Source organism: Strix uralensis, chromosome 6 (genome assembly GCF_047716275.1).
Source record: "Strix uralensis isolate ZFMK-TIS-50842 chromosome 6, bStrUra1, whole genome shotgun sequence".
NCBI lineage: Eukaryota > Metazoa > Chordata > Aves > Strigiformes > Strigidae > Strix > Strix uralensis.
The window spans coordinates 28,065,494-28,090,406 of NC_133977.1; the positions used below are offsets into that span (position 1 = coordinate 28,065,494).

Consider the following 24,913-nt stretch of genomic DNA (forward strand, 5'->3'; position numbering starts at 1 on the left):
GGGGGACACAAGGGGCACCGGCGAGGCAGCGATGCCCGCGGTGGCCACCGCTCTGCCCTTTGGGCAATGGGGTCCGCGGCACCAGAGGTGCCCCCAGCTGGGGAATCAGGATGCTGCGGGGCCGACGGGAACCAAACAGCCCGTGGGAACGGTGGCAGAGTAAAAGCCAGCTCCTGCCTGCGGCTCCCTTGCTCCCGGCTCCGCACCGGGCATCCCGGCACCCCGAGTCCCCGGGGGAGCCGTGGCAGGGACCGGGCTGGGCTGGGACCCGGGACACGGCGTCCTGCCCCTCCTCCGCCTGCTCTGGCGGTGGCCATGCCCGTGCCTCGGTTTCCCTGCGCAGCGCTGGGCTGGGAGGCAGCCGGCTCCCCTGGCCCGGCAGGAGGAAGAGGAAGGAAGAGGCTGTGCTTCCTCCGCTCTCTATTTTGGGCTGACCTGTGCTGCTCCTCTAGCCCAGGTGGAGCGGGGCAGGACGCCTGCCTCGTCCCCGGCGGGCTGGACTCGGCTGCCCGGGGATGCTGCTCACCGCGGGGACATCAGCGGAGCCACACACTGTCCCCTCCGGGACCCCTGTCCCTCTGGCCGAATCCTCCTCTTCCGTCCCTGATGAGCCATGCGCAGGCGGCAGCCCCAGCCCAGCCAGGCCCTGCTTGTCCTCTAATTAATGTAATTAGGAAAGTCTCTGGGCCAGACGCCTGCAGCGGCAGTTGAAGCATCATTTCCAGCTTTGCTGCCTGCTCAGGTCGGGCAGCTGGGGAGCTCAGGGGACATCGTCCCCGTCCGGGGGCTGGGGGACAAGCTGGGGACACATGGGGCTTGTGGGGACAGGGGCCTCATCCTGCACCCCCGGGACAGGCCAGGAGCAGGCAGAGCCCCGCTGGATGTGTGGGCTGTGGGGTGCAAACATAGGCTGGAAAGGCACCAGGGTCCTGCCAGCTGGGCCCCGGGGGACCCCTCTGTGCCACCCCACTGTCCTCGGCTGGGGTCCATGACACTGTCCCCTGTTCCCCCAGCTAACCATGGCTCTGGGAGCTCTGCCCCCCCAAGCGCTGCCCCACGGCCGGGGCCTGGACACCTCCTGCTAAGAGCTAGGCCCAAGCGGGCGCCCCCAGGCTGGGGGTGCCCCTGGAATGGGGGTGCCCTGGGCTGGGGGTGCCAGCCAGAGAAGGGTCATGCGGGCTGGCACAGCCCTGGGGACGTGTTGCCCCTCGGACGAACCATGGGGCCAGTCCCTGCACCCCGCAGAGCCCAGCCCCGCCCAGCCCCGCGCCCGCTGGGGACGACCCCGAGGCCCCCCAGTCCTGCAGCCCCGGGCAGGGGCACCCCCGGCTGTGGGTGCCTCTCGGAAGCACCGTGGTGGGAGGGTGGTCCCTGCTCCTCCTCCCCAGGGCCGGTGGCAGCCGGTGACTGGGGCCGGCTGCGCCCCTTACGGGGGGGGAAACAGGGGACACCCCGCCTGTCGGTGGGCCCCACCAATTTGGCTCCTCCTTCAAGCAGCCCGAGGCCGGGCCAACGCGGAGGCGGGGGGGAGGCACCGCCCCAGCCCGGCAAGCATCGCCCTTTTAAGGAAGGGGAAATTCTTCACATAAACAAGCGCGGCCCCCGGGAGCGGGGGGGGGGGGTCTCCCTCCCGGAGTGGGGGGGGCACGGGGCTGGAGAGGGGGTGGGGGGGCGGCGGGTCCCCAGAATCGCCCCTCTCCAGCTCCCGGGCGGGCTGGTTTGGGAAGGGGTATTTTGGGGGGTGGGGGGGGTGCTGGGGGAGAGGGGGGAGCCTTGAAACAGCCAGGGAGCGTCTCGCAAGTGCGGGCCGCGGCGGGGGGCGAAGCGCGGCGGGACCCCCCACCGGGGGGGTGCGGGGCCGGGGGGGCGGGTGACGGCCGCCCCCGGGGAGGGCCCGAGCGGCCCCGCATCCGCATCCGGCGGTGCCGACAGGCGGGAAACGGGGCATCCGGGGCGGGGAGGGCACGGTGGGCCCCCACCCGCCTCCCCGCTTCCCCCCCCACCCCGGGGGAATGCAAAGAGCTGGGGCTGAGCCTCCCCTCCCGCGCCCCCACAGCCACGCACGGGTGTATGAAACACACACACCCCCCCCAGCCCCCCCAAGCCGAGCCGCCTCAGCTTGAGGCGAAGGGTTCGGCCCGGGGTATGGGGGGGCCGTGGGGGTCCCCTCCCCGCCCCGGGGGCGCGCAGCAGCAGCGAGGCTGAGGCCAAGTTACAAACACGCCATTTATCAGCCGCGCCCCCCCTCCCTCGCCCCGAGTTCAGGAGCCCTCCCCGGGGGTTCCGGCCGGGCCGGGCCGGGGGCTGGTAGCCCCGGCTCCCCTAGGGCTGGCCCCGGGCGGCGGGCGGTGAGGGATGGTTAGCGGTCCCGGGCGGTGATAAGCGGTCCCGGGCGGTGATTAGCGGTCCCGGGAGGTGATTAGCGGTCCCGGGAGGTGATTAGCGGTCCCGGGCACTAATGAGGAGGGGAGGTCTCCGGGGCAGCTCATTCACTGAAGCGTCGGTGTCGAGGGCTGGAAGCACCTCCTGCTGCTCCCCGCCTCCCCCCCCCCCCCCCCAGTCTTCGCAGCATCCAGCCTGGACCTCTGAATTGGGGGGGGGGCTCTAAAAACTTGGGGGGAGGTCTGCCCGGCTGTTAACCCCTTCCTTGCTGGGTGCATCTCTGGCCAGAACATCATCTTCGGGCTCGGCGTGGCATCAAATCGGTGCCTGGGGCGGGGCGGGCCGTGCGGGGCAGGGAGAGGGGGACAGTAAGGCGGGACAGGGTCTGTCACCGTGTCCCTGCAAGTGCCGGCGGGTCGAGTGAGACGCCGAAGCTGAACCGGCTGTGGTGGCCCCGGTCCAGAAACCGGGCTCCGTGCACAATGCTGCATGTCCAGATCTGTGGGGGCAAAGAGGGCAGGTCGGTGGGGACCCGCGGGGGACAGTGATGCCCACCCAGCTGCCCCTTCCCGCAGTGCCAGCCCTACCAGGTAGGCGACGAAGGCCACGTAGACAGCCAGCAGCAGGCCCAGGGGGATGTAGTACCCCAGGCTCTGCAGCGTGGGCAGAAAGTCCACCACGAAGTAGATGTTGATGGCACAGACCAGCCCCGTGATGAGGGTCATCAGCACCTTCCCCGGGCTGTGGGCAGGAGAATGGTCATCAGCACCAGGGCAGAGCCCCCACCCCGTGTGCCCTGTGTGCCAGCGGTCTGGGTGGGCTGGGTTTGTAGGTGAGCAAGACCCCAACCGGGACATGTCTGCACCCCATGGCCATACTACACCCCCACGATGGGGCTCTGGGCATGGGCTTTGGCCACCCTTCAGTGCCAGGAGGATGCTGAGGACCTAGGGATGCCCAAGGGGCCTGGACGTGGCTTTGGGATGAGGATGGAGAGGGCAGTGATGGGGTCTGTCCCGCTCTGGCTGCCCCGGGCAGGTGGGAATGAGCATGCCCCCCCCAATGCCCGTACACCCACTGCCCCCACGGCATGGTTTGGGGGGGCAGGATGGGCCAAAGGGAGAGTGCCTGCAGCTGGGGTGCCCCACTCTGCCCCCCTCTGTGCCTCCCCCCACCCTGGCACTCACAGGCCGTTGGTGAAGTCCTGCATGAGCGGGCGCAGGCTGGTGAAGGTGAGGACGGGCAGGACGGCAAAGGGCAGCTGGAAGGAGAGGGGGGTGAAGGGGACATGACCACCAGGCTGGAGTGTTGGGGAGCAGGTGCTGCCCCCCCCCCCCCCCCCCCGCCCCTTACCAGGATGCTCTGCAGGACGTTGAGCAGGTCATTCATGCCTGTGAGGTGGCTGACATCCTTGAAGGCGGCCACGAAGACGGTGGGCAGGATGGCAAAGGAGCGGGTGAAGAGCACTCGGGCGAAGCGGGACCAGCGGAGCTGCAGGAAGCCCTGGGGACACGGCAGAACCTGTGCCCTCTCCCCTCACAGTGCCTGGGGCATCATGCCAGGGCAGCCTCCCCAAACCCGGGCTCAGAGGAACACGGCAGGGCATTGCCCCCCCTGCCGTCTCCCGTGCCAGGGTGCTGAGCAGGCCCTTGCAAGGCTGCTGGGCCCCGCTAGATGTCAGCTCCAGCTCATTAAGCAAACGATCTAATTAGGGACATACTGCGTGGGGCACCCACAGGGTGCCTCTGGTAAGGGTATCATAGGAGGAGGAGGTGGCCATGCAGCAGCAGTGTGTGGGCACTGTCCCCATCCCACCTCCTGGGGACTAGGGACCCTGGTGCCAGCCAGCTGCCACCTGCTGGGTGGGCAATGGCCCATGCCTAGATTCCTGCAGGAATGGGGGCAATTAACTCTGCCAAATAACCCTGGGGAGGTGGATGCTCCCCATAGCTCTTCCCCACCCAGGGCCCACCCATGATTCCTCTCCTCCCAGGTTCTCCCCATGGGGGCGAGGGGCAGCATCCCAGTCCCTCACCTCCATGACAAACTGCCCTGCGTAGGTCCCGGTCATCGTGGAGCTCTGTCCTGCTGCCAGGATCCCGATGGCCCAGATGTACAGTGCCACCACCCCAAAATAGCAGCCCAGGATGACACCCTGTTTGGGGACACTCAAACCATGGGGATTGCAAAGTGTCCCCCACCCCAGGCACCCCATCAGCTGCCAGCATTCCAGCGGGGTCATGGCAGTCCCCAGCCCCAGGGGTCAATGGGGGGAGCACTATGTCCCCCAAATGGGTACGGATGCCTGCTGAGCACAGCCTGGGGCCACTTACCCCCTGGTAGATATCCACAGAGACCGTTTCGTTGTTGATGGGGAAGATGCCGGCATAGTGGCTGACGCTGCTGTTGACGCACTTGTTGTGCTGCAAGGCACGGCGAGCACGAGCGTGCTGGCCACTCAGTAGCCCCCACAGACACGGGTGGACCCCCCCACACACACCATGTCTCAGGGAATGAGGACACCCGCTCTCCAAGGGATGCTCGCCCTGCCCGTCTCCACAGCCGGGCACAGCCGTCACCTCCCCGTGGGTGCGAGGTGACACTCACCACGTCCTCGTTTCGCTGGTGGTAGAAAGCCTCACCAAAGACAGACATGACGAAGAGGTTGATGAGGAAGGAGATGAAGAGGGCCAGGCAGGACTCGGTCAGGAAATACATGTTGGCCTCCTGCACCGCCTCCTTCTTGGACCGGTCAATCGCTCGTGTCTGGGCACGGCAGGTGACATGGGTGCCACAGGATCAGGCAAGCACCCCTGTCCCACAGCCAGGACCAGCTGGTCCCCACCAAGACACCCTGGGGTGGCAGTGCCCGTGGCAGTGCCTTGGTCTCACCTTGACCAAGGAGGAGTGGAGGAAGATGTTATGGGGCATAATGATGGCACCAACGATGCCCACGGCCTGGAGCAGCTCCTCTCGCCCGCAGCCCGGGCAGTAGGGCAGGAAAATGCCCTTCAGCACCTCCACCTGCTGTGGCCTCACCACCACGTACTGGGTACCAGTGGGAAGGGGCACTGTGAGCTGGACCCCCCTCTGCCGCAGGCCGGTGACAGTGGGGATGCCCCACAGGGGTCTCCTGACAGTGCCCTGCAGGGAAAGGGGTGTCCCCAGGTCCCCACTTCACCTCATAGCCGAAGGTCAGGGCCATGATGGTGATGAGGAAGCCAAAGAAAGCCTCCAGTTTGCGGAGTCCTAGAGGAGTCAAGAGATGGAGTGGGACGGAACGGGGAACACTGGTGCCACATCGGCACCAGGGCTGCCCTGGTGAGTGTCCCCCTGTTTCCCACACCCCAGCACTCACCATACTTGTCAAGAAAGAGGAAGAAGAGGGTGTCCACAATGGTGATAAGGACCCCACCCCAGAGGGGGATGCTGCAGGATGGCAAGGGGGGGCGTTAGACGTGTGCCCCTCGGTGGAACAGGGACATGGGGGAGCCTGGGGGGGTTCCCCATGGGGCAGCTCACCGGCCGGCTGAGAGCAGGCTGAAGGCGATGGCTGTCCCGATCACCTCCTGCATGTCGGAGCCGATGATGGCGATCTCGATCATGAGCCAGAGCAGCACGCGGGGCACCTGGCGGGGCCGGGGCACTGTGAGGTGCCTGAGCCCGCAGCAGGTCTTGGCCCCAGGCGAGCTGGCACAGCCTCAAGGGTGGAGACCCCTGTCCCCAGACTGCAGCAGGCCACCCAGAGCAGCATGGGGACCCCGGGAGACACCCCCACCCTCCCCAGCCTCTCCCACGACACAATCTCAGGGTGCAAGATAGATCCTAAATCCCAGCCTGTCCCCCATCCCCATCCCTGCCCCAGTGGGAGCTGAGGACAGGACCCAGCTGTCTGCATATGGTGCTCCTGGGGGGTTCTGGGGCAGAGGGACGCGTCCAGCCCTCCTTTTGGGGACCTGTCATTCAGCCAACATCTCATTGCTCATTCCTCACCATCAGGATTCTGCTGCCTAGACGGGACCCCTATCTCCCCCCCTCTCCTTTGCTGTGTGACCCCCCTGAGCCCCGTCAGGTCTCTGCACCAACGCGTCCAGGCTTGCCCCGCGTCTCAGCTGCGCGTCGCTGCCCCGACACCCTGGCTCACCCCCCTGGGGGACGCGCTCATGTGTCCCCAGATCAGACCAGGACACTGAGGTAGCTGCTCCCCCCCCTCCTCTCTCTGGGCCCCCATACTGCAGGGGGTTGTGGGTGCTAGGTGGGGGGCACTGGGGCTGGAAGGGCTTTGGGGACCCCCTGGGAGAGGTGGGGCTCTCGCAGCATCTTTCTGTTCCTCTTCAGCCCCCCCAGTCCCTGCCAGGACCATCACCAGCCCAAGCACGGGGTCCCCCCAGGCTGTGACCCCTGGGGGGCTCCCCGTGGCTGCTCACCTTGGGGTAATAGAGGTAGCAAATCTCACCCAGGTCCTTCCCTGTCACCACGCCCAGCCGGATGGCCAGGCGCTGGCACAGCAGCCCCAGGATCGTGGCCCACAGCAGCACCCACAGCAGCTGCGGGGGGCGGGTAGAAGGGTGGGCTGAGCACCAGGCAGGATCCAGCTGCCTGGGGCTCCCAGCAAGGTTATCAAACAGCCCGGAGGGGCTGGAGGTGGTGCCCAGCCCAGGCAGAGGGGTGGCCCTCTCAGATCACCAGGTGCCCTCCCCCAGTGCCAAGGGCCCCCCCTGTGCTCTTCCCGCTCCCTGGGCTGGGGAAGCCAGTTCACCATGGGGCTGGGCGGCCGTTGGTGCAGGAGGGGTTACGAAACCCCCGGCTGCTTCCTGACCCTGGGGCCGGGGGGGAGGCCCGGGGCTCACCTTGAACCCTGCCACTGCCCCGCACTGCAGGTCCGACTCCACGTTTCCCGGGTCCAGGTAGGCAATGCTCATGAGGAAGCCGGGACCGGTGAAAGCCCAGAGTTTCCTAAAGCTGAAACCGGGCTAGGACGAGGCAGGCAGTCAGAGCGAGGAGCTCCAATTCAAAACCAGTGTCTCCCAGTTGCACTCCCGGTCCCCTTTAGCCCGGTGCTGGGAAGCCCTGTGCTGCCCTCATGGGTGCATTTCGTACAGAGAGGACATTTCTCCCACCTGCTTTGGGGAGGGAACTGCTGCCTCCCAGCCTGTCTCTGTTAGAAGCAGCAAGACCCCGTATCCCACCTGGGGACAGATTGGACAGGGGGGTCCTGGGGCTGTCAGGCACCGTTAGTTGCACCCCATGGGATCCCGCTGCTGAGCCCCGCTTTCACCACCCCTCCTGGCAGAGGAACCCCCATTTCTTCTCCTTCTGCCTTCTGCCCCCTAGGGCCAGCTGGGGATGGGGGAGCCGGTGGGGCACAGGCAGCCTGAGGAACCCCGACTGGGCTGGGCTCAGGTGGCCCAGGACGAGGAGCCCAGGAGGTGTGTGAGCAGTGGGGTGATCCCTGCGGCTGGGTAGCACCTCACCCCGTGCCTCAGTTTCCCCAGCTGGAAGCCTGTAGGTGTGGAAATGCTCCGCCTGGGGCTGTGATTTGCCTGACACGGGTCTGGGGATGCTGAGCTGCCCAGGGCACGTCCCAGGCGTGTCTTTCTCCCCTTCCCCGCTGCAGTGGCCCTTTGCCTCCCCACCTCAGGCTCCTGGCCCCCTGCCCGTCTCTGCCCTCCCTCAGATGGAGGTGCCAGCCTGGCCGCACCTACCCCATCACCCTTGGGGATGCTGATGAGTTCGTCCAAGTAGGTCTGATCCTGGGTGCCAGGGCGCTGTGGGGGCACGGGGCTCCCACTGGTGCCGTAAGTCTGGGCTTGGCCCCGGTTCAGCGACCCGGTGAGGCCTGGGGGGGTGAAGAAGAGGAGGAGGGGAGGTGGCAGCCTGCTGGGGGGACAAGGACACTGGTGGGCTGGCAGCCCCGGTACCGGCTTCCCCACAGTCTCACCTGGCCCTGACCAGTGAGCCCCATAAGGGAGAAGCCCCATTTTTCCATGGGGGCTGTGAGGGTGGCTGTATGGGGGCTGCCAGGCTGCCCAAAGGGGTCGGATACCACCTCCAGCTTAGGTGTCCCTAAAAACCCCTGGTCTGAGCCCAATCTTCACCAGTCTGAGCCAAGTGCATTTCTGGACAGGAGGGACAGGAGGGGACTCTGCTCTGGGTCCTGCTGCTGCGTGGGCACGGGATGGGGACAAGAGGCTGGTACTGGTCCCACTCCCCGCCCCCAGCACACCCACGTCCTGGGAGCATGGGTTCAGGGGAACAGAGGATGGGGGAGGTGGGGAAGCCAGGACAGGCTGGGGGGGATGGATGGTGCCAGCAGGGGTGGGGGTAGAAGAGTCAGGGGTCTCAGTGTGAAGGGAAGGGGATTGGGGGAGGAAAGGAGGTGTGGGGGGGGACCCATGGGGGCTCACCTGGCTCTGGTGATGCCATGGCTGGACCCGATCTGGACATGCTGATAGGGAGCCTTGATCTCGACCCTGGGTGCAGTGCCCGCCACCCAGCTTTTAAAGGACCCGCCAGTTGCCCCCCCTTGAGGAGGAGAGGAGGAGAAGGAAGTGTTCCTTCCCCACTCGCTGACCTGGGATGGGAAAGGGGCCCCGCCTAGGGTGGGGGGGCAGGGGGGTTGGGTGCTATGAATGTGCAGTCTCAGTTCCCCCACCCTGTGCCAGGAGGGGGGGACCCAGAGCCTCATTTCCCCTTGCCATGCACACGTACGTGCAAACACAAGGCACCCAGGCCAGCCTGCCCAGGGGTGTGGGATCGTGCCTGTGTGTCACCCTCCGTCACAAGCCAGGGGTCCTGCTCTTTGGGTGGTTGGGGGGACAGGGGACAGTGTCCCGCAGTATGGGGAGGGAGGGTTGGCCCCACGGGAGTAGGGGAAAGGCCAGAGGAGCGGGAGCGAGGAGGAAGCAGGCGTGCATTGCACAAGCGCATGAGCAGGTCAAAATGCACCCTCAGCTGCTGGGGGGAGCACCCAGCCAGGCAGGCTCTGCGTCACAGTGCTCCTGGGTGGGGTGACCTTCACCCCAAAGATGGGGTGCTCAGTGCTGTTACAGGTCAGACTGTGCCCGCAAAAGCAGGGCACCCCATTCTGAGGGCCCTTGTAGCTGTGAAGGTAGAAGGGGGGCACCCCAGATGCACCCATGGGTGCCCGGGTAGTGCCCCCCTTCTCTCTGTGGCACGCCTCTGCCAGCCGGGCTGTGCCCCACAGAGAGGTGGGCATCGGGGTCTGCCCCCAGGGTCATGTGGGGCACAGGGATGCGAGCCTGGCCGTGCTCCGGGGTATGCCCCAGGCACCCCCCACCCCAGGCAAGGGCTAGAACAGCTGGTAGGGGTACAGGGTCCCCCCAGACTGGCATGGGGGGGCATTAGCATGCAACGCAGCCCCCCCTGCCCTCTCCGTGCCTCAATTTCCTCAAAGCAAACGAGCCTGGACAAGCAGTGCTGGCAGCTTTATTCCCCGTTAGCTGGAGGGTGGTGGAGCAGGGGGTTGGGGACAGGGCTGGCAGCCCCGGTGGAGGCAAAGGGGGTGCTGGGGGGCTGCTGGCGGGCGAAGAATTGGGCAGCAAAGGAGATGGGGTCATGGGGCTGCTGGAGGAGCAGGGCCTGGAGGAAGTCAGACAGTAGCACCCAGAGCTCGGGGTGCTGCTGGACGTAGGCAGCGTGGGACGCTTGCAGCTCCTCCTGCATTGGAGGGGAGGCGTGGGCACCAATGTTCCTCCCTGGGGTGCTGTGCCAGGGTGGGGGGCAGGATACCTGGGTCCTTTCCCACACTTGAGGAGGTGTGGGGGAGGATGCTGACCAGCCTGCCCCCCCACTGTGCCCCCTGGACACCCCAGGGGAGATCCTGCTGGGGAGTGGCACAGCCCCATGTCCCCCCATCTCACCTTCCTGTCCAGGAACCAGGAGCGGAGCTGGAGGTCCTCCTCCCAGTCCAGGGGCTGTTTGGGGAAGGGGGGCCGTGGCTTGGCTCCACCTGGCAGCAGAAAGGCAGGGCAGGGCGTTCCCCACTCAGCTGCCAGGCAGTGGGCAGGGGCTGCCCGTGCTGGGGGGCACAAGCCTCCCCCCCCTCAGTACCTGTCTCACGGAGGACAGACTCATCCTGCAGAAGCACGAGCATTGGGCAGCCGACCTGCACCAGCCGGGCCAAATGCCTGCGGGGGTAAGAGCTGGTGACCCCCCTCCTGGGACCCCACCAGGCTGGCAGGGCTGGGGGTGCCCCCGGCTGGACCCCCCCCGTACCCGCTGGGGAGGAAGCTGCTGTGCCAGATGGTGGAGATGCCTGTGACAGTGTGCATGGCTCGCTCGATCACAAACACCTCTGCCTCTGCCGAGCCGACCGCCTGCTGCTGGATGCCCAGGGCACGCTGGGAGGGCACGATCAGGGGTCACCCCTGCCCCGGAGTCATTCCTGCCCCCAGGTGCCATCCCCATGTCCCCCTCATGCTGTCAACCACACTCTGCTCACTCCCACCTCCTGCATCCCACCCTGCCACCCCCAACCTGAGCCAGACCCCCCATCCCACGGGCCGCCCTGGCCGGTGGCTCACGTAGCTGGAGGTGCAGAGGTGGCCCTCGGTGTCAATGGCCGGGAAGACGAGGTTGGGGGGCACTGCCCGCCGGCACGCCAGCACCCGCAGCAGCAGGAGGCTGGCACCCTCGGGCAGCAGCCCCCGCAGCTCAGCCTGGCCGTAGGAGAAGCTCCAGCAATTCGGCTCTGCCTGCAGAGAGACCCGGCCACCTCATGGGACAGCCACAGCCCGTCCCCAGGGACAGCACCTCCCAGAGCCTGGGGGCACCCCTGGGTGGGACAGGCCAGCCATGCCCCCCCCTCCCAGGATGTGCCCCATCTGGGGGACAGAGAGACACACACCCCCCTCCCTCACCTCTCCCTCCCGGAGGCTCTTGGTGACAGTCATCCTGTGCTGGTGGCTCACGATGTGTATCCTCCTCTCTACGGGCTGTGCCTGGAGCTGTGGGAGGGGTGGGGAGCACAGGGTGGGGGGCAGAGCCAGGGCACTCCCTCTCTGAGTGGGGGGCACACCCCAGCACCCCTTTCAATCAGGGTACCATGTCAGATGCATTGTGGGAAACTCCCCACTCCAGCCACCCCCCAGAGTAGGGGATAGGAACCAGGCTGGTGGGACAGGGCTGGTGTCCCAGCTGGGGAGGGGACACCAGGCTGTCCCCAGGAGGGCATGGCTGCAGGGCACACCCCAGGGCAGGGGTGCAGGACACGGGAAAGGGGACATGCCACCGCCACACCAGTTACCTCCAGGCGCTCCTGCTCCTCCTGCTCCAGGGTCTCCAGCTGCGGGGTCACGTAAGCTGGCAGAGCAGAGCCACGCTCAGCCCCCCCCGCTGGCACTGCAGCAGTGCCCCCCACCACAGCCCTGGGGAGGAGGAGGGACCCCCCCCCCCCCAAGCCGCCCCCGACCCACCTTTGAGGGTTCTGGAGCCGGGTGCGCCGGCCTGCCTGCTGCGGGAGCCGGCCTGCACCAGGAGGCAGCTCCGCACCGGCTCGCCCGCCCGCTCGTAGGGTGCCCACCGGGCTGCCAGCCACCACTGGCCCCGCGCCTGGTCCCTTGGCTGTCCCCCCGCTGCCACCACCTCCAGCGTCTCGGCGAACAGGCAGCGCTCCAGCTCCTCCGGCCCTGCCCGAGGGACAGTCAGCCCTGCCCGGGGCACCTCACCCCCCCAGCGCACCCCCCCGCGCAGGCTGGGCTGAGCCCCTCACCATTTATACCCGGCTCAAGCCCCCCCCGCCCCGCCCCCCACTCCTGCACCAAGGACCCCCCGGAGGGGAGGGGAACAAGGAGGATACCGGGGTGGGGGGGGGGGGGGGGGGGGGCACCCACCGATGAGTCTCAGGAACTCGGCGGCTGCCTCGGTGAGGGCTGGCGTCTCCTGCCGGCACTCGGCGGGGGGCTCCATGACTCGCCTGGGGGCTCCTGCTGCCGGACCCCCCAGGTGAGGGGGCAGCACGTCTGCCCCAAAGCGCGGTACACCCGCGGTGCCCACCTGTGTAACCCGGGGGGGGGGGGGGGGGGGGGGGAACGGAACCACACGCCAGACACACACAGTGACACCCCACTCCCGGTCTCTGCAGTCCCCCCCATCCTTCCCCACGGACCCCCAACAACCCCCCCGCCCCTCAGCAGCCCCCCCACCCCTCGCCCCAGCCCCCGGGGTGCCCCCCAGCCCCCAGACCTGCCCTGTCCGGACCCAGGTGCCCCCCCCAACGCCTCAGCGGTCTCCGTAGCAACGGCCTGGCCCCACCTCTTAAAGGGGCAGCGACCTCCGACGGGGTTTCGCCTGGGGGGGGGCCCACCGGCCGCAGATGAAAAAGGCCAAACAGGTACAAATCCGATCTAGTCTTTTAATTCGGGACATTCGGGTGGGGGCTCCAGTCCCCAGTACAGCAGCACCCCCCCACACCCCTCCAGAGTGCCCCCATGGTCCCATCCCAGTGTGTGCATGTGCAGGGGGGGCTCCGGCACCAAGTGTCGGGTGTTGGAGAAGAGCCCCTTGCCTGGAGACAGTACTGGCCCCCCCACGCCCCCTTGCTGGCTCCATCTCAGCCCTCCCCCCAAAGGAGATGCACAGCACTGGGGGCTGCCAGGGAAAGGGGGGGCTCCCTGAGTGCTGGAGGGGGGAATTGGGGTCTCCCAGAAAAATGGGGGAGGAGGGGGTAGGAAAAGCCCTTGGTGCTGTCCCTACAGCCCCAGCAGTGGGGTGGGGGGCTACAGACCCCCAGAAAGGGGATTGAGGTGTTTCTACATGACAGCTGGTGACACCCATGTCTAGGGGAGCAAAGGCAGGGATCACTTATGGGGTGCCCACATGGGGGGGGGTCCCCTCTTACACCCCCCCACCCTACAACACCCCAGGAGGGAGATTCACAGCAAAACAAACCACAGTCTTGGGCCCCCAGTGCCCGAGCAGCACCCAGCCCCATGGAAAGAGGAAGGTGGGGGGCGGTCCGGGAAGGGGTGGGGGTCTAGGTGGCTTTGTAGAGGTCCTTGCGCCTCCGCACCTCCTTCAGGACACGGGCACGGAAGGCGTCGGGGTGCTCCCCCCCGTCTCGCCGCAACCCCAGTGCTGCCTGCAGCTCCGGCTGGTGGGTCCGCAGGAAGGGGTTATAGCTCTGCTCCTCCCCCAGCGTGGAGGGGCACTGTGGGGGCAGCCGATCAGCCCCCCCCCACCAGAGGCAGCCCCCCTGGCAGGGAGCTGGAACCCCCAGCACCCCCTTCCCCTCTGGCACCCGGCATGCAAGAGGGTGTCAGGGGGCAGCATCCCCACTGAGGGATGGGGAACCCCTCAAGGGGCTGGTGGGGGGGGGGGGGGGGGGGGGGGGAGCAGGGAGCTGCAGCCAGGGGACCCCCCTGGCCTCACCGTGCTCCTCTTCTCCTGGCGCTGCTGTGTCACCCACCGCAGCTTCTGCTCCAGCGCGGGGTTGTCCAGCTCCAGGAGGCTGGCGAAGGTCAGGCACTCCAGCGCATACTCATGGCCTGTGGACCCCCGTACCCCTTAGCATCACCCCTGTCCGGCTCCCCAGCAGGGAATAGGGGGGACGTCAGCAGCTCTGCCCCGCTGTTGAGGACACTCACCTGGCCACAGCAGTGTGTCCTCACCCAAGCCCACGGCCACGTCCAGGGAGGCGAGCATGGTCTCAGGGGAGCCCTCGAACAGCCTGCCTGGACCCGCGTGCAATCGCCTGTCATTGAGGGGGATTGGGGGGTCCCCCCAAGCCCTTCCCAGTGTGGGACACCCTCCCCAGCCACCCAGGTCCAGGGCTGGGCGCACTCACCACAGCCAGCGAGGAAGAGGAGGTCCCCGGAGAAGAGGCAGGGGGGGCCGCCGAAGGGCCCCCCGTCCAGCACGTACACCATATGGCCCACGGTGTGGCCAGGCGTGGCGAGCGCCTCGAAGGTCAGGCAGCCCACGCTCACCTTCTCCCTGTCCTCAAGCGAGCTGCGCCAGGCATAGGGGTGCACCATCAGGGTGCTGCCACTCCCAGCACCTTAAAACACCCACCTCCCCACGCAACCCTTCCCCAGTGCACTAGTGTCATGAACATGCTGGGTCTCTGCCCATGATATGGGCAACGTGGTACTTGGGGGAAGAACTGGTGGGTGGGTGGAGCAGACAGTGGTGATTGGGGGTGAAGTGTGTGTCCCCCCCCCAAATTTACAGGGGTGCTGGGTGGGATGTAGGGTGCAGGACTTACTTGGTGAGCTCTGGGATGGCATCGAGGGCGCTGCCGTACACCTTGCAGGAGCTGTGCCGCTGGTGAAGCGCCGCGTTCCCCCCGCTGTGGTCCCTGCAGACAGGGAGGTCAGCGCCCCTAAATGTGTGTCCCCTCCCATATCCCCACCCCACATGGGGTAAGGCTGGGGGTCACCTCAGCTCAGACACCCTCCATGGCAGCCACTGAGCCCCCGAGGGCCCCCTCTTGCCCCTTACCAGTGTTTGTGGGTGCAGAATATGGCCTCCAGCATCACCCCCTCTTCTTCAATGGCAGCCTGGGAATGGGGGGGATGGAGACAGAGAGATTTGGGGAGACACAGACCCCAAGTACCAGTTTCCCCCTAACACCCCCCTCCCCAGGTGCTGGATGAGCCCTGCTGCCCTCCAACCTTGCTCCAGGCACTAAGGGCTGCAGATCAGGGGCAGATTTGCTCCCCCCAAAAAGCCAGAGACATACCCCCCCCTCACCCAGGGACACCTGAACACTGGGTCGGGGGGATGTGGGGCTCTTACCTGCACGGCCAGGGGGTCAGAGGGGTCAACGACGGCTGCCCGACCGGAACCAGTGTCAATGACCAGGTAGCTGTAGTTGTTGGAGAGCACGGGAATGGGCAGGATTTTTACTCCTGGAGGGGCACAGACAGACATCAGGGCATGAGCCCCTGGCCCAGGAAAGGGTGGGGGCCAAGCCAAACTCCCCACCGCTTAAATCAAACTCTCAGTTCAACATGCTTCGGGCAATTTGGCGATGGCAACCCCTCCCCACCCCAAAGTGCCAGTGTGGGGGATGTGACAAGGCCATAGGGAGGGGGGGACACGACTCGCCAGGACTCACCGGGGAAGCGGCAGGGCTGGGGCGCGGAGTGGCCATGCGGGTACCGCTCCCGGGCCTTCTTCACCTGCCGCTGGTAGAAGAGGTAGCCCAGCCGCGTGCGGGCGTAGAGGCTGTACCTGGGGAGGGCAGACACCCCCCGGTGTTAACCACCAGCCCCCCCAAGGAGCCCACTTGGGGAGGGGGCTGCTGCCAGGGCTGGGACCACCCGTGGGGGACACATACAGGGTCACTTTCCCACGCATGGGGGCGGGAGGTGCCTCCCCACTGCAGATCTGCAGCGAGGGCAGAATCGGTTCCCCAGGCAAGTCCCCACAGATGCTCCAGGCAGCACGGACTGGGGAGGGGGGAGGGGGGGGGGGGAAGGCATCACTTTGGGGATATCCATCTGTCCATGAGCCTGTCCAGGAGAGCTCTGCTCACCTGGAAGGGCTGGAGCCCTCAGGGCTTTACCTGCAGCAGCACTCTGGCTGCCGGGTGTTCCACCCCACCGCAGCCCCGGGGGGGGCCATGCCCCGGGCTGACCCTGCTCCGGGGGCCTGTCCTGTGTGCCACGGCCCCAGGGAAGCGGGAAGTGGGAGCAGAACTGGTCGAGGAAGAGGGAAGCGAGAAACGACCCCACGGCGTTTGCCACGCAGGGGTGCAACAGACGTAGACTTGGGTGCTCGAGGCGGGGGGGACATTTATACACCAGCGTTTCAGGGCTGGCGACGGGGACCGGTGCCATGGAGGACGCGCAAAGCCCCGAGCTGCAAAGCCCATCCCCGGGCCAAGGGCGTCCCCCCGGACGGGGTCATCCTCTGCGCTGGGACCGGCAGGTACACCGGGGAGGGACCTCCGGGGGTCCCCGCATCTGTGGGGGGTGGGAGCCCGAAGCCGGGGAGCGGGGGCTCCTGTGAGCACCGGGCAGCAGGGCCACGGCCGGGGCCCCGGGCTGGGTTAATGATTAGACCCGAGGGAAGGAGCCCCGGGGGGTGGCGGGGGGGGCGTGTGTCCGACCCAGGGGTGACCGTCACCGTGCTGGGGGAGCCGGTGGCTGATTCCCTACCCCGCGAAGCCCCCCCGGTAGGCGGACTGACACCGCCTGCCCCCGCCGCCCCCGGCCCGGGCGGGCTGAGCACCCGCGCAGAGCTGGACCCCCCCCCCAGCCCCAGCCCCAGCCCCAGCCCGGCCTCCCCGTGCCAGCGGGGCCGGAGCACCCCGAACTGGCCGCGGTCCTCCCCCGTGGGGGCTCCGCACAAGGCGGGGAGGACGGGCCCTTCCTCCCGGAGGCAGAACAAAGGCGGGCGGCGGTGGCTCCCTCCCGGCGGGGGGTACCGGAGCGGCGGACACTCACCCCACGCGGAACAGCAACGGGCCGGCGAGGGCCATAAGGGCGGCGGCAGCGCGGCGGGCGAGGCGGCGGAGGGGCAGGCAGGCGGCCCACAGCCCGCGGGCACCGGCCGCCGCCGCCGCCCGCAGCGCGGCCCCGCCATGCCCCGGGCGCCGCCCCCCGCGCCCCGCGGCCATGCCGCCGCCACGGCCCCGCCCCGCCCCGCCGTCGCGTCACGCCACGGCCCCGCCCCGCCGCGCCCCCTGCTGGCCACGGCGCGTCACTGCCGCGGGGACCGGGCGGCGGGGGCGGGGGGGATGGACACACACTCCCCCCCCCCGATCGCGTCACCGGCGGAGAGGAGGGGATTCCCCCCCCATCGCCGCAAAGGGTGTCCTCGCAGCTGACATCACTGCGTGGAGAAGGGGGGTCCCTAAGTGACGTCAGAGTCTGCAAGAGAGGGGGCCCGGAGGGGCGGGGGGCGGCTGGGGCCCCGCTCGGCGGGAGGGGGGTGGGGGGGGGGTCCGTTCCGGGGAGCAACAGGAGGGGGAGCGCAGCCCCCCCGCGGATCACCCGCCCCCCCCCCGGGACGCAGCGGCGCGGAGCCGCCGCGGGGCGGCGCAGCGGGCGGGCAGGCGGGGGGGGGGCGGGCGGTGCCTTCCCCCGCCCCGGCCGCCCCGTCCCGGCTGGTCGCGGCCACAGCCCGGCGGAGCAGCGCGCAGCAGGTAGGGCGGCCCGGCCCCGCTCCGCACCCCCCCCGCCGCTCCCGGTTCCCGCCTAGGGCCGCTGACGCGGGTGGGGCGCGGAGACACCCACCCACCCCCCCCCCAGACTGGCGGGCGCCCCCGTTCCCCCGACTATCCACCCGCCCCGATCCCCCCGCCCTCGCCCCCCCACCCCAACCCCCCTGTCCCGGCCCCCTCTGGTGCCACAGCCGGCGGGGGGGGGTCCCAGCGCTGGACCGAGCGTCCCGGAGGGTGGGAGGCCGGTCCCTGAACCGCGAGGACGCGTGACGACCCCCCCGCACCCCCATCCCTGGAGCGGGGGGGGCGGGCACTTCAGGTCGAGGTCCGGCGCGGCGTAGGTAGTGGGGACAGAATGGGGTCCCGTGGGGGGACAGGACGCCCACGGGCGGGACCCCGCTGTAGGGCTGGTGCCGTTTTCTGGACCCTACAGGATCGCGTGGGGGGGTAATTGGGGCGCGGCGTGGGGTCACGGTGCGCTGTGCTGTGGAGCGTGTCCCCACGGGCCCCGTGGGGTGTCTCAGGAAATGAGGGCAGGGGTCTGTGCCCAGAAGGGTGTGGGGTGGCACCGTGGGGGGTGCGTGGGGATGCCTGGGATTGGGCACAGGAGGGCACCTCAGTCACACGTCCCTGCCCACGGGGAGGGGGCTCGAGGGGGGGAGCAGAGAGGTGGCAGCAGTGCTGAGGTCTTGCAAACTCGTGTCTTGTGTGACTGGCACTGGGAGGGCAGCGGGGGAACCCTGCCTGGGTGGGCTGCGCTGACCCCCCTGGCATGAGCCCTGCTGAGTGGGCTGGGCTGGGCTGAGCCAGGCCCAGTTGTGTTGTGCTGTGTTGGGTTGTGCTGTACCAGGCCGTGCCGTACCGAGCCGTGCCATGCTGTACCAGGCTGTGCCGTGCTGTACCAGTCCATGCCGTGCCATACCAAGCCCTGCCATACTGGTGGGAGCTTCCAGGCTCCTCTGGGAAGTCACATGCTTTCCCAGGCAGCCTCATCATGGAGAGCCATAGGGAAAGCAGGGAGTCCTGGCCCTCACCCCAAACCCTGGTCCTCCCCCCAGGGTGGCCCTTGGCACCCCAGGGTCCCTGTGGAACTGGTGGCAGAGGCCTGCACTCGGCAGGAACACTGGAGCAGCCAACTGGGACATTGCCCAGTGCCACCCTTGGGGCGGTGCTGGGGGTGACAGCCACCCGCACCCCAGGTCCCCACCATGTGCGCCTTATCTGTGCTGAGTCACAGTGCCCTGTTCCTGGGGAAGTCACGTCATGCCGGGGCCACCAAGCTGTCCTGGGTGGCCCTGTGACTGGTGACTTCTGGTTTCAGGGCCCCGCTGTGTTGTGGCCTGGGGAGGGTGCAGGATGCTGCCTGCCTCCCGGGGTGCGGCGCAGGGACCCGTCAGGCTGGTTCCTTCCCTGTTCTTGAGGCTACCCCGCTGGGGTGGGGACAGGAGGGGCTGGGGCAGCCGGTGGACTCTTGCCATGGGCACAGGGTGGGACCCCCCGATGACCATGTGCCGGCCAGATTCACCCTGCTTTCCCCAGATGGTAGGTTCCCTTCTGGGGACTCTGGTCCCCCCTAAGTTGGTGCCAGTTCCAGGGGTTTGTTTTCCTGGGGTCAGGCTCCTATTTTGGGCCCTTCCCTGGCCCCGCAGACAAGGCAGTGCTAGGGGGCACCCGGTGTTTTTTGGGAAAGAGAAGAGCAGTGAAAGTGAAACTTCCCAGCCAGGTGGTCATCACCACACTGGTTATTTTTAGCACCACCGTCATCGATGGCGAAGGGTGGTGTGGCCGTGGCAGTTCTGCCGCGGCTGGGATAGATGAATGGTGGGAGGGATGGAAGGACGGACATTGAGCTGCTTGCCCTGGCCCGGCCTGGCTGGCCTGGGTGTGCCCCCCGCGGCACCCCTGCCCGCCCAGCCCGGCTGCTGGAAGCACTGGCGTCATGTTGAAGGAAGCTGCTGGTCCCCTCCCAGCCCCGTCCCAGTTGGGGTGAGATCCTGGTCCCTTCCCAGGGACGGTTCCGGGGTCACGTCACAGCTGCAGGCAGGGGGAACGTGGGGGGTCTTGGCACCTGCCTGCGGCTCGGGGTGGGAGTCACCCGGTGCCAGCACCGGGGGGGTGGCAGGCGGGTAAAGGCCTGGCACCGGCTCCTGGCAGCGCCATTGTTTTCCTGGCCTTGGAGATCCTGCCTTCCTCCTCCACCTCCTCCTCCTTCTCCTTCTCCTCCTCCTGGGGCCAAGTCCAACAGCTGGCCCTGGGCCCAGGCTGGCTGCTTGCGACTGCCGGGGGCTCTGTGAGGGGGCCTGGCGTGGCCAGGGAGGGGAGCTCAGCCCCGGGGGGGATCCTGGCTCTCCTCCCTGGGGACACATCTGCCTCCCTCTGAGGTGACACGAGTGGCACTTATCCCTATAAATCCCTGGGGGCAACTCAGGAGTTCTGGAGCCCCTGCGTGACCCACTGGGCTGCCAGGTGGGGGGCACCCCCAAAATTGGGGGGACGGGGGGGGGGGCAGTGAGGATGTGATCAGGATCAGGCCCTGTGTTTCCATCCCAGGCAGTGGGCAGGGTGATGCCGTTTGTCCCCAGGGTGGTGCCACCAGGAGCTGGAGACCAGCCAGGGTGCAGAGGGGGGGTTTATGTGTGTGCTCCCTGCCCGCCCCCCCGGCAATGGCAGGGTGGGCTCCAGAGGCCACGTCCCTGCTGTGGCTTGAGTCAGTGCGTGGCTGTGCCCTGCCTGTGGTTGGCCACTGACGCAGGTCCCGGGGACTCAGGGCACAGGAATGCAGGTGGCCCTGGCCAAGGGACAGTGGGGACGTTCCTCGCCTCTCGTTGACCGTCAGGCATTGAGGCCAGCTCGTCCTTATTAATTAGAAGCTGCTATTAAAGTGGGAGGAGGAGGTTTTGTGGCTCCACTGTCCCCTGTGTCCCCGCACCTGCGGCTCTGCTTGTCGGGGACACGTCCTGCCTGGGGAGGGGGACCTGCACTAACACCCCCCATCTTCTGTCCCCTCCAGGTAGCTGCGGGAGACGCAGGGAGCCGGCATGGCACAGCCCAACGCACCCCCACCCTACGATGACAAGAATCCCCTCTACCCTCCACCCCCGGGGGGGTACCCCCAGCCCCCCCACTATGCTGGGGGGTACCCACAGCCTGGGGGATACCCTGCAGCGGGGGGATACGCGCAGCCAGGGGGATACGCACAGCCAGGGGGATACGCACAGCCAGGGGGGTACCCAGCAGCAGGAGGGTACCCCCAGCCGGGGATGGCCATGCCCACCATGCCTATTCGGTTTGGTAAGTGGGGGCACCTTGGGCTTTTTTTGGGGGGGACACTGGAAACAAGGGTGCTATGGGGGGCTGTGCAGCCCACCCTGGTGCTGAGGGGTGTCCCCCACTGCAGGTGACGATGGCATCGGGGATGGCTCCCCCTTCCAATCAGTTGACTGGGACGACAGGAAAGTCCGGCACACCTTCATCCGCAAGGCAAGCCCTGGGGGGACAGGGCCACCTGTCAGGGTCGGGGGGGACATGTTGGGGTGGGGGACCAGGTGCTGATACCCCTCCTCATGTCTCTTGTAGGTCTATGCCATCATCTCTCTGCAGCTGCTGGTGACGGTGGGGATCATCTCTGTGTTCACCTTTGTGTAAGTGGAAGGTCCCTCCTTAGCCTTGCCTTGAAGAAGGTGGGGGGCAGCCTGGCCCTGTGTCCCCTGGGGGTTCCTGCAGGGACACTAGTTGCTGTTCCCCCTCCCTCACGCTCGTCCCTCCTGTCCTGCAGCTCCCCTGTCCGCTCCTTCGTCCAGAGGAACGTCGCCATCTACTATGCCTCGTAGTGAGTAGGGGGTCTGCCGGCTTGCACCCCCCCAGGTGCTCTCTGGCAGCTGGGCACCCCACAGTCGCAGCCTCCTAGCCCGGGGGGTCATGGTGGGGGGTTGCAGGGCTGACACCTGCTGTCTCTCTCTGCAGCGCTGTGTTCCTGGTGACCTACTTGGTGCTGGCCTGCTGCCAGGGTCCCCGGTGAGTCGCTGGTGGCTGGGTCCCCGGGGGTGGGGGTGTCTCCAGGTCATCAGGAGCAGGGGCCCTGCCTGAGGCTGCCCCTGGGGGTTGGGGACTAAGGGGACATGACATGGCTGCTGTCACCAGCTCACCTCTCTTCCCGTTTCATCCCCAGGAGACGCTTTCCCTGGAACATCATCCTGCTGAGCATCTTTGTGAGTGGGCTGGGGCTGGCAGGGGGGGGTTTGGTGGTGCCCCCATGACACCCCAACTCCCCAGGCGGGCTGGGAGGGATAGGGGGATGTGGGGGCAGGGAGGGGATAGTGGGGAACTGCTGCCTCCGTGCCGCTCGTCCCACTGAGCCCGCCCTTCTCTCCCACAGACGCTGGCCATGGGGCTGATGACAGGGACGATTGCCAGGTATGCCCCGGGAACCCCGCAGTGACAGGAGCTGGGGTCCCTCCTGTCCCCCACTGTGCAGCCAGCTCAAATGAGAGGCTGCCAGGAGCTTGGGGACACTGGTCCCTTGGGCTCAGGGACAGTGGGGTCCCTGTGCAGGATTGGGGCCGGGGGTGGGTCACCAACACCCCCCTGGCACCCCAAAGCATGGGGTGACTCTGGTGTCCCCCCTTGGTCCACAGCATGTACCGGACTAACGCCGTCCTGATCGCCATGCTCATCACTGCCATCGTGGCCATCATTGTCACCATCTTCTGCTTCCAGACCAAGGCAAGGAGGGGGATGTGCCCTGCTGTGCCCTGGGGGGGGGGGGTCAGGTGCGGGGAACCGGGTGGTAGGGACACCCCAGGCTCTCCCGTGACATGTGTTTGTTCCCCCTGGCAGGTTGATTTTACGTCATGTCCGGGGCTCTTCTGTGTGCTGGGCATCGTGGTCATGGTGACCGGGATTGTCACCGCCATCGTCCTCTCCTTCAAATACGTGAGTGGGGGAGATAGAGGGGCTGTGAGGTGCCACGGGTGTCTCCAGGGCTGGCACGAGCAGGGGGGTTTGGGTGGTCCCCGTTGCTGGGAAAGCAGGGTGTGGTACCAGCCACAGCAGAGGCAGCTTGCCCGCAGGGAGAGGGTGCGTCAGCTGGCATCAGCATCAGCAGCATCTCCTCAGGAGCCAGGTGCGGGCAGGACCTGCCCTGCCTTGCCCGCTGCCTGCAACACCCTGGCTCACCCTGCCCGTGTCCCTTTCCCCGCGCAGGTCCCCTGGCTCCACATGCTGTACGCAGCCATCGGCGCCATCGCCTTCACCCTGGTGAGTTGATGGCTGGGGTGGGCAGAGGGTGTCAGGCAGAGGGACTGAGGAGGGGGGAACCCCCACTCCGTTCCTGCCTGACACCCTCTGCCCCCTCAGTTCCTCGCGTATGACACCCAACTTGTGCTGGGGAACAGGAAGAACACACTGAGCCCTGAGGAGTATATCTACGGTGCCCTCACCATCTACACCGACATCGTCTATATCTTCACCTTCATCCTGCAGATCGTGGGCCGGGATTAGCCCCGGGAACCCTCCTCTCCCCTTCTCACTGGCCCTCACCCCCTCTTCTGGCCTCTGTACAGGATATGGCCACTTACCACGACTCCTAATGCTTTGGCATCCCTACCCGTAGGCTGCTAAGGAAAGGGCTTCCCTTGATCACCCCGACAAGCCTCTAAGGGCGGTGGGGGGGACCGGCTGCCAGTGTTTAGGCAGTGCTCGACCTCGGCACCGCTTGCTGAGGCTGTGCCAGCGGTGCCGGGCTGGCAGCGGAGTGCCACGGTCCTGCCTGGGTGCGGGGAGCTGGCAGCAGCCGCTGAGATCGTGTTGGGATTTTTTTGGCAGAGGCTGGTTGGTGTCATTCACTTGGTGCCTTAAACGCGGCTCCAGCCGTGCCCCCTCCCTGAGCTGTGGCAGTGCCTGGTGTGGGCAGGGGGCAGCTGGGACCCCCGTGGCAGGACTCGTGGCAGAGCTCATGTCGCAGAGGCCCTGCAGCCACAGACGTGGGCAAAGTTGCACTTGCTAAATAAAACACTTTAATTTTCCAGACGGTCCTAGTCTTACTGATGTGGTGACTCCCACAAAAAACCTGTCGGCAGCTTCAGCGGGCTTTGGGGCGGAAAAACCAAGGTCGAGCTGCTCTAGGCCTGGCCTCCCTCCCCTGCCTGTACTCCTCCACCCCTGTGAGCAGATTCCTTGACTGCAGAGCAGCTGGGCCTCCCCCCCGCTGCAGGGGCAGGCAGAGCCTGGGGCTGAGCACTGAGGGAACGACCGCCATGGCACCAAGCTGTTCCACTCACCAGGGATGAGGTTTATTTGTCCCTATCCAGCCCCATGACAGGGGTCTGGTGCCAGTGCTGCATGTCCCACGTCCCCTCAGCCAATCCCTTCAAAGTGCCATGGCGCCAGGCAGGGGGAAGCCCAGCTATGCCCCCTTGAACACCCTCTCATATCGCTCCGTCTTGTACTCGCCCTGGTTGGCTTCCATCATCTTTCGGCGGATTTTGAGCTGCTCCAGACGGTTTTTGTCTACTTCCCGCTTGGCCAGGAGGAAGAGGATGATGCCAGAGGGCAATCCGATGGCCCTGCAGGACAGCCGGTGGGCAGGAGATGGAGAGAGCTGGCGGGGAAACAAGGGCCCTGTGCCACCCTCGGGTGGGACGGACACCCCCCTGCTGAGTGCTGCAGCCCCCCAGGCCACCCCGTCCCACCCCGGGCCCCGCAGAGCAGCAGAGCCCCCCCGGTGCCGAGCCTCTCCCGCCGCCCGAGCCACTCACCAGGCCACCCCCACCGGCTTCATCGGGTTCTTGCCCTTCTTGCGCGTGGGGATGTACTCCACCCCCTCGGGGAGACCCCCGCTGCCCGGCTCCGGGCCCGCCCGTGGCCCCGCCGCCCGGCGGCAGCTCTGCCCGAGGAACCGTGTGCCCGGCCGGGCCGGCCGCCCCCGGGGCCTGGCGAGACCCGCTGCCGCCAGCAGCCCTGCGGGGAGAGAGGTGTTAGGGAGGGGCCCGAGCTGCCTGAAGCCTCTGCCCGTACCCCTGCCCGTACCCCTGCCCTTGCCCCTGCCCCGGCGGGGGCTTGGGGGCGTGGCCTGAGCCCGCCGGGGCGTGGCCAAGGCCAAGGGGCGTGGCTCTACGACCTCTCCTCAGCCGGGCGGGGCCCTGCGGGCCGGGCCTGGGGTGTCCCGGGGAGCGGGGGGGGAGGTGTCGGAGGCCGCGGGACCGTGCGGTGAGGGTGGTGGCGGGACGCTCCCGGTCCCCTCGCCCCGGGGCCGCCCCCTCCACCCGCCCGCCGTTACCCCGCAGTCCGCCGAGCGCCGCCGCCATGGTGGGCCGTGCCAGTGTGCGGCAGCCCCGCTGCATGCCGGGAGCTGCAGTCCACCGCGCGCGGGCTGCCGGGGGGCGGTGCTGCCAGCCGTGC

The 24,913-nt window shown here is 67.5% G+C and overlaps 3 protein-coding genes across 5 annotated transcripts; 1 reads left to right on the top strand and 2 right to left on the bottom strand.

The window, feature by feature from the left end:
- Positions 1 to 2,208: 2,208 nt before the first annotated feature.
- On the bottom strand, positions 2,209 to 12,313 carry LOC141944987 (natural resistance-associated macrophage protein 1). 2 transcript variants are annotated; one of them, XM_074872307.1, is made up of 23 exons: positions 12,237 to 12,313; positions 11,820 to 12,032; positions 11,651 to 11,706; positions 11,265 to 11,351; positions 10,929 to 11,099; positions 10,621 to 10,745; positions 10,456 to 10,532; positions 10,266 to 10,354; positions 8,790 to 8,907; positions 8,088 to 8,221; positions 7,233 to 7,355; positions 6,810 to 6,929; positions 5,905 to 6,011; positions 5,741 to 5,811; positions 5,564 to 5,631; positions 5,275 to 5,430; positions 4,990 to 5,148; positions 4,716 to 4,805; positions 4,418 to 4,537; positions 3,736 to 3,885; positions 3,570 to 3,643; positions 2,970 to 3,123; positions 2,633 to 2,881 (listed from the first exon to the last, which is right to left on the bottom strand). In XM_074872307.1, exons 1-23 carry the CDS (start codon positions 12,310 to 12,312, stop codon positions 2,771 to 2,773), a joined length of 2,649 nt encoding a protein of 882 aa, XP_074728408.1. In that variant the 5' UTR covers position 12,313; the 3' UTR covers positions 2,633 to 2,770. The 2 variants fall into 2 exon arrangements, with proteins under 2 accessions (XP_074728407.1, XP_074728408.1); XM_074872306.1 differs by lacking the exon at positions 3,570 to 3,643 and having other exon boundaries at positions 2,209 to 2,881.
- Positions 12,314 to 12,745: 432 nt separating this feature from the next.
- Positions 12,746 to 24,857, bottom strand: PNKD (PNKD metallo-beta-lactamase domain containing). 2 transcript variants are annotated; one of them, XM_074873480.1, is made up of 10 exons: positions 24,792 to 24,857; positions 24,271 to 24,472; positions 15,464 to 15,579; positions 15,142 to 15,254; positions 14,845 to 14,903; positions 14,609 to 14,701; positions 14,189 to 14,352; positions 13,989 to 14,075; positions 13,774 to 13,889; positions 12,746 to 13,552 (listed from the first exon to the last, which is right to left on the bottom strand). In XM_074873480.1, exons 1-10 carry the CDS (start codon positions 24,853 to 24,855, stop codon positions 13,379 to 13,381), a joined length of 1,188 nt encoding a protein of 395 aa, XP_074729581.1. In that variant the 5' UTR covers positions 24,856 to 24,857; the 3' UTR covers positions 12,746 to 13,378. The 2 variants fall into 2 exon arrangements, with proteins under 2 accessions (XP_074729581.1, XP_074729580.1); XM_074873479.1 differs by lacking the exons at positions 24,271 to 24,472; positions 24,792 to 24,857 and adding an exon at positions 16,797 to 16,969.
- On the top strand, positions 17,376 to 23,542 carry TMBIM1 (transmembrane BAX inhibitor motif containing 1). Its single transcript, XM_074873481.1, has 12 exons — positions 17,376 to 17,497; positions 20,526 to 20,806; positions 20,913 to 20,995; positions 21,092 to 21,156; positions 21,291 to 21,344; positions 21,479 to 21,529; positions 21,684 to 21,723; positions 21,891 to 21,928; positions 22,150 to 22,237; positions 22,352 to 22,447; positions 22,718 to 22,771; positions 22,871 to 23,542. The coding sequence occupies exons 2-12, from the start codon at positions 20,554 to 20,556 to the stop codon at positions 23,012 to 23,014; spliced, it is 966 nt and encodes a 321-aa protein (XP_074729582.1). The 5' UTR covers positions 17,376 to 17,497; positions 20,526 to 20,553; the 3' UTR covers positions 23,015 to 23,542.
- Positions 24,858 to 24,913: the final 56 nt, after the last annotated feature.

Excerpts from the sequence above, each read along its gene's own strand:
- PNKD (XM_074873480.1), bottom strand. The coding sequence starts at position 24,855 with ATGCAGCGGGGCTGCCGCACACTGGCACGGCCCACCATGGCGGCGGCG. Across the intron at positions 15,580-24,270 it reads AAGCCGGTGGGGGTGGCCTG|GTACAGCCTCTACGCCCGCA; the intron begins GTGAGTGGCTCG and ends TGCCCTCCCCAG. Across the intron at positions 14,702-14,844 it reads TTCTGCACCCACAAACACTG|GGACCACAGCGGGGGGAACG; the intron begins GTAAGGGGCAAG and ends CCCTGTCTGCAG.
- TMBIM1 (XM_074873481.1), top strand. The coding sequence starts at position 20,554 with ATGGCACAGCCCAACGCACCCCCACCCTACGATGACAAGAATCCCCTC. Across the intron at positions 22,448-22,717 it reads TCGTCCTCTCCTTCAAATAC|GTCCCCTGGCTCCACATGCT; the intron begins GTGAGTGGGGGA and ends TTCCCCGCGCAG. Across the intron at positions 22,772-22,870 it reads GCGCCATCGCCTTCACCCTG|TTCCTCGCGTATGACACCCA; the intron begins GTGAGTTGATGG and ends CTGCCCCCTCAG.
- LOC141944987 (XM_074872306.1), bottom strand. The coding sequence starts at position 12,312 with ATGGAGCCCCCCGCCGAGTGCCGGCAGGAGACGCCAGCCCTCACCGAG. Across the intron at positions 10,355-10,455 it reads GTCTGTCCTCCGTGAGACAG|GTGGAGCCAAGCCACGGCCC; the intron begins GTACTGAGGGGG and ends TTCTGCTGCCAG. Across the intron at positions 5,431-5,563 it reads CCCTGACCTTCGGCTATGAG|TACGTGGTGGTGAGGCCACA; the intron begins GTGAAGTGGGGA and ends ACTGGTACCCAG.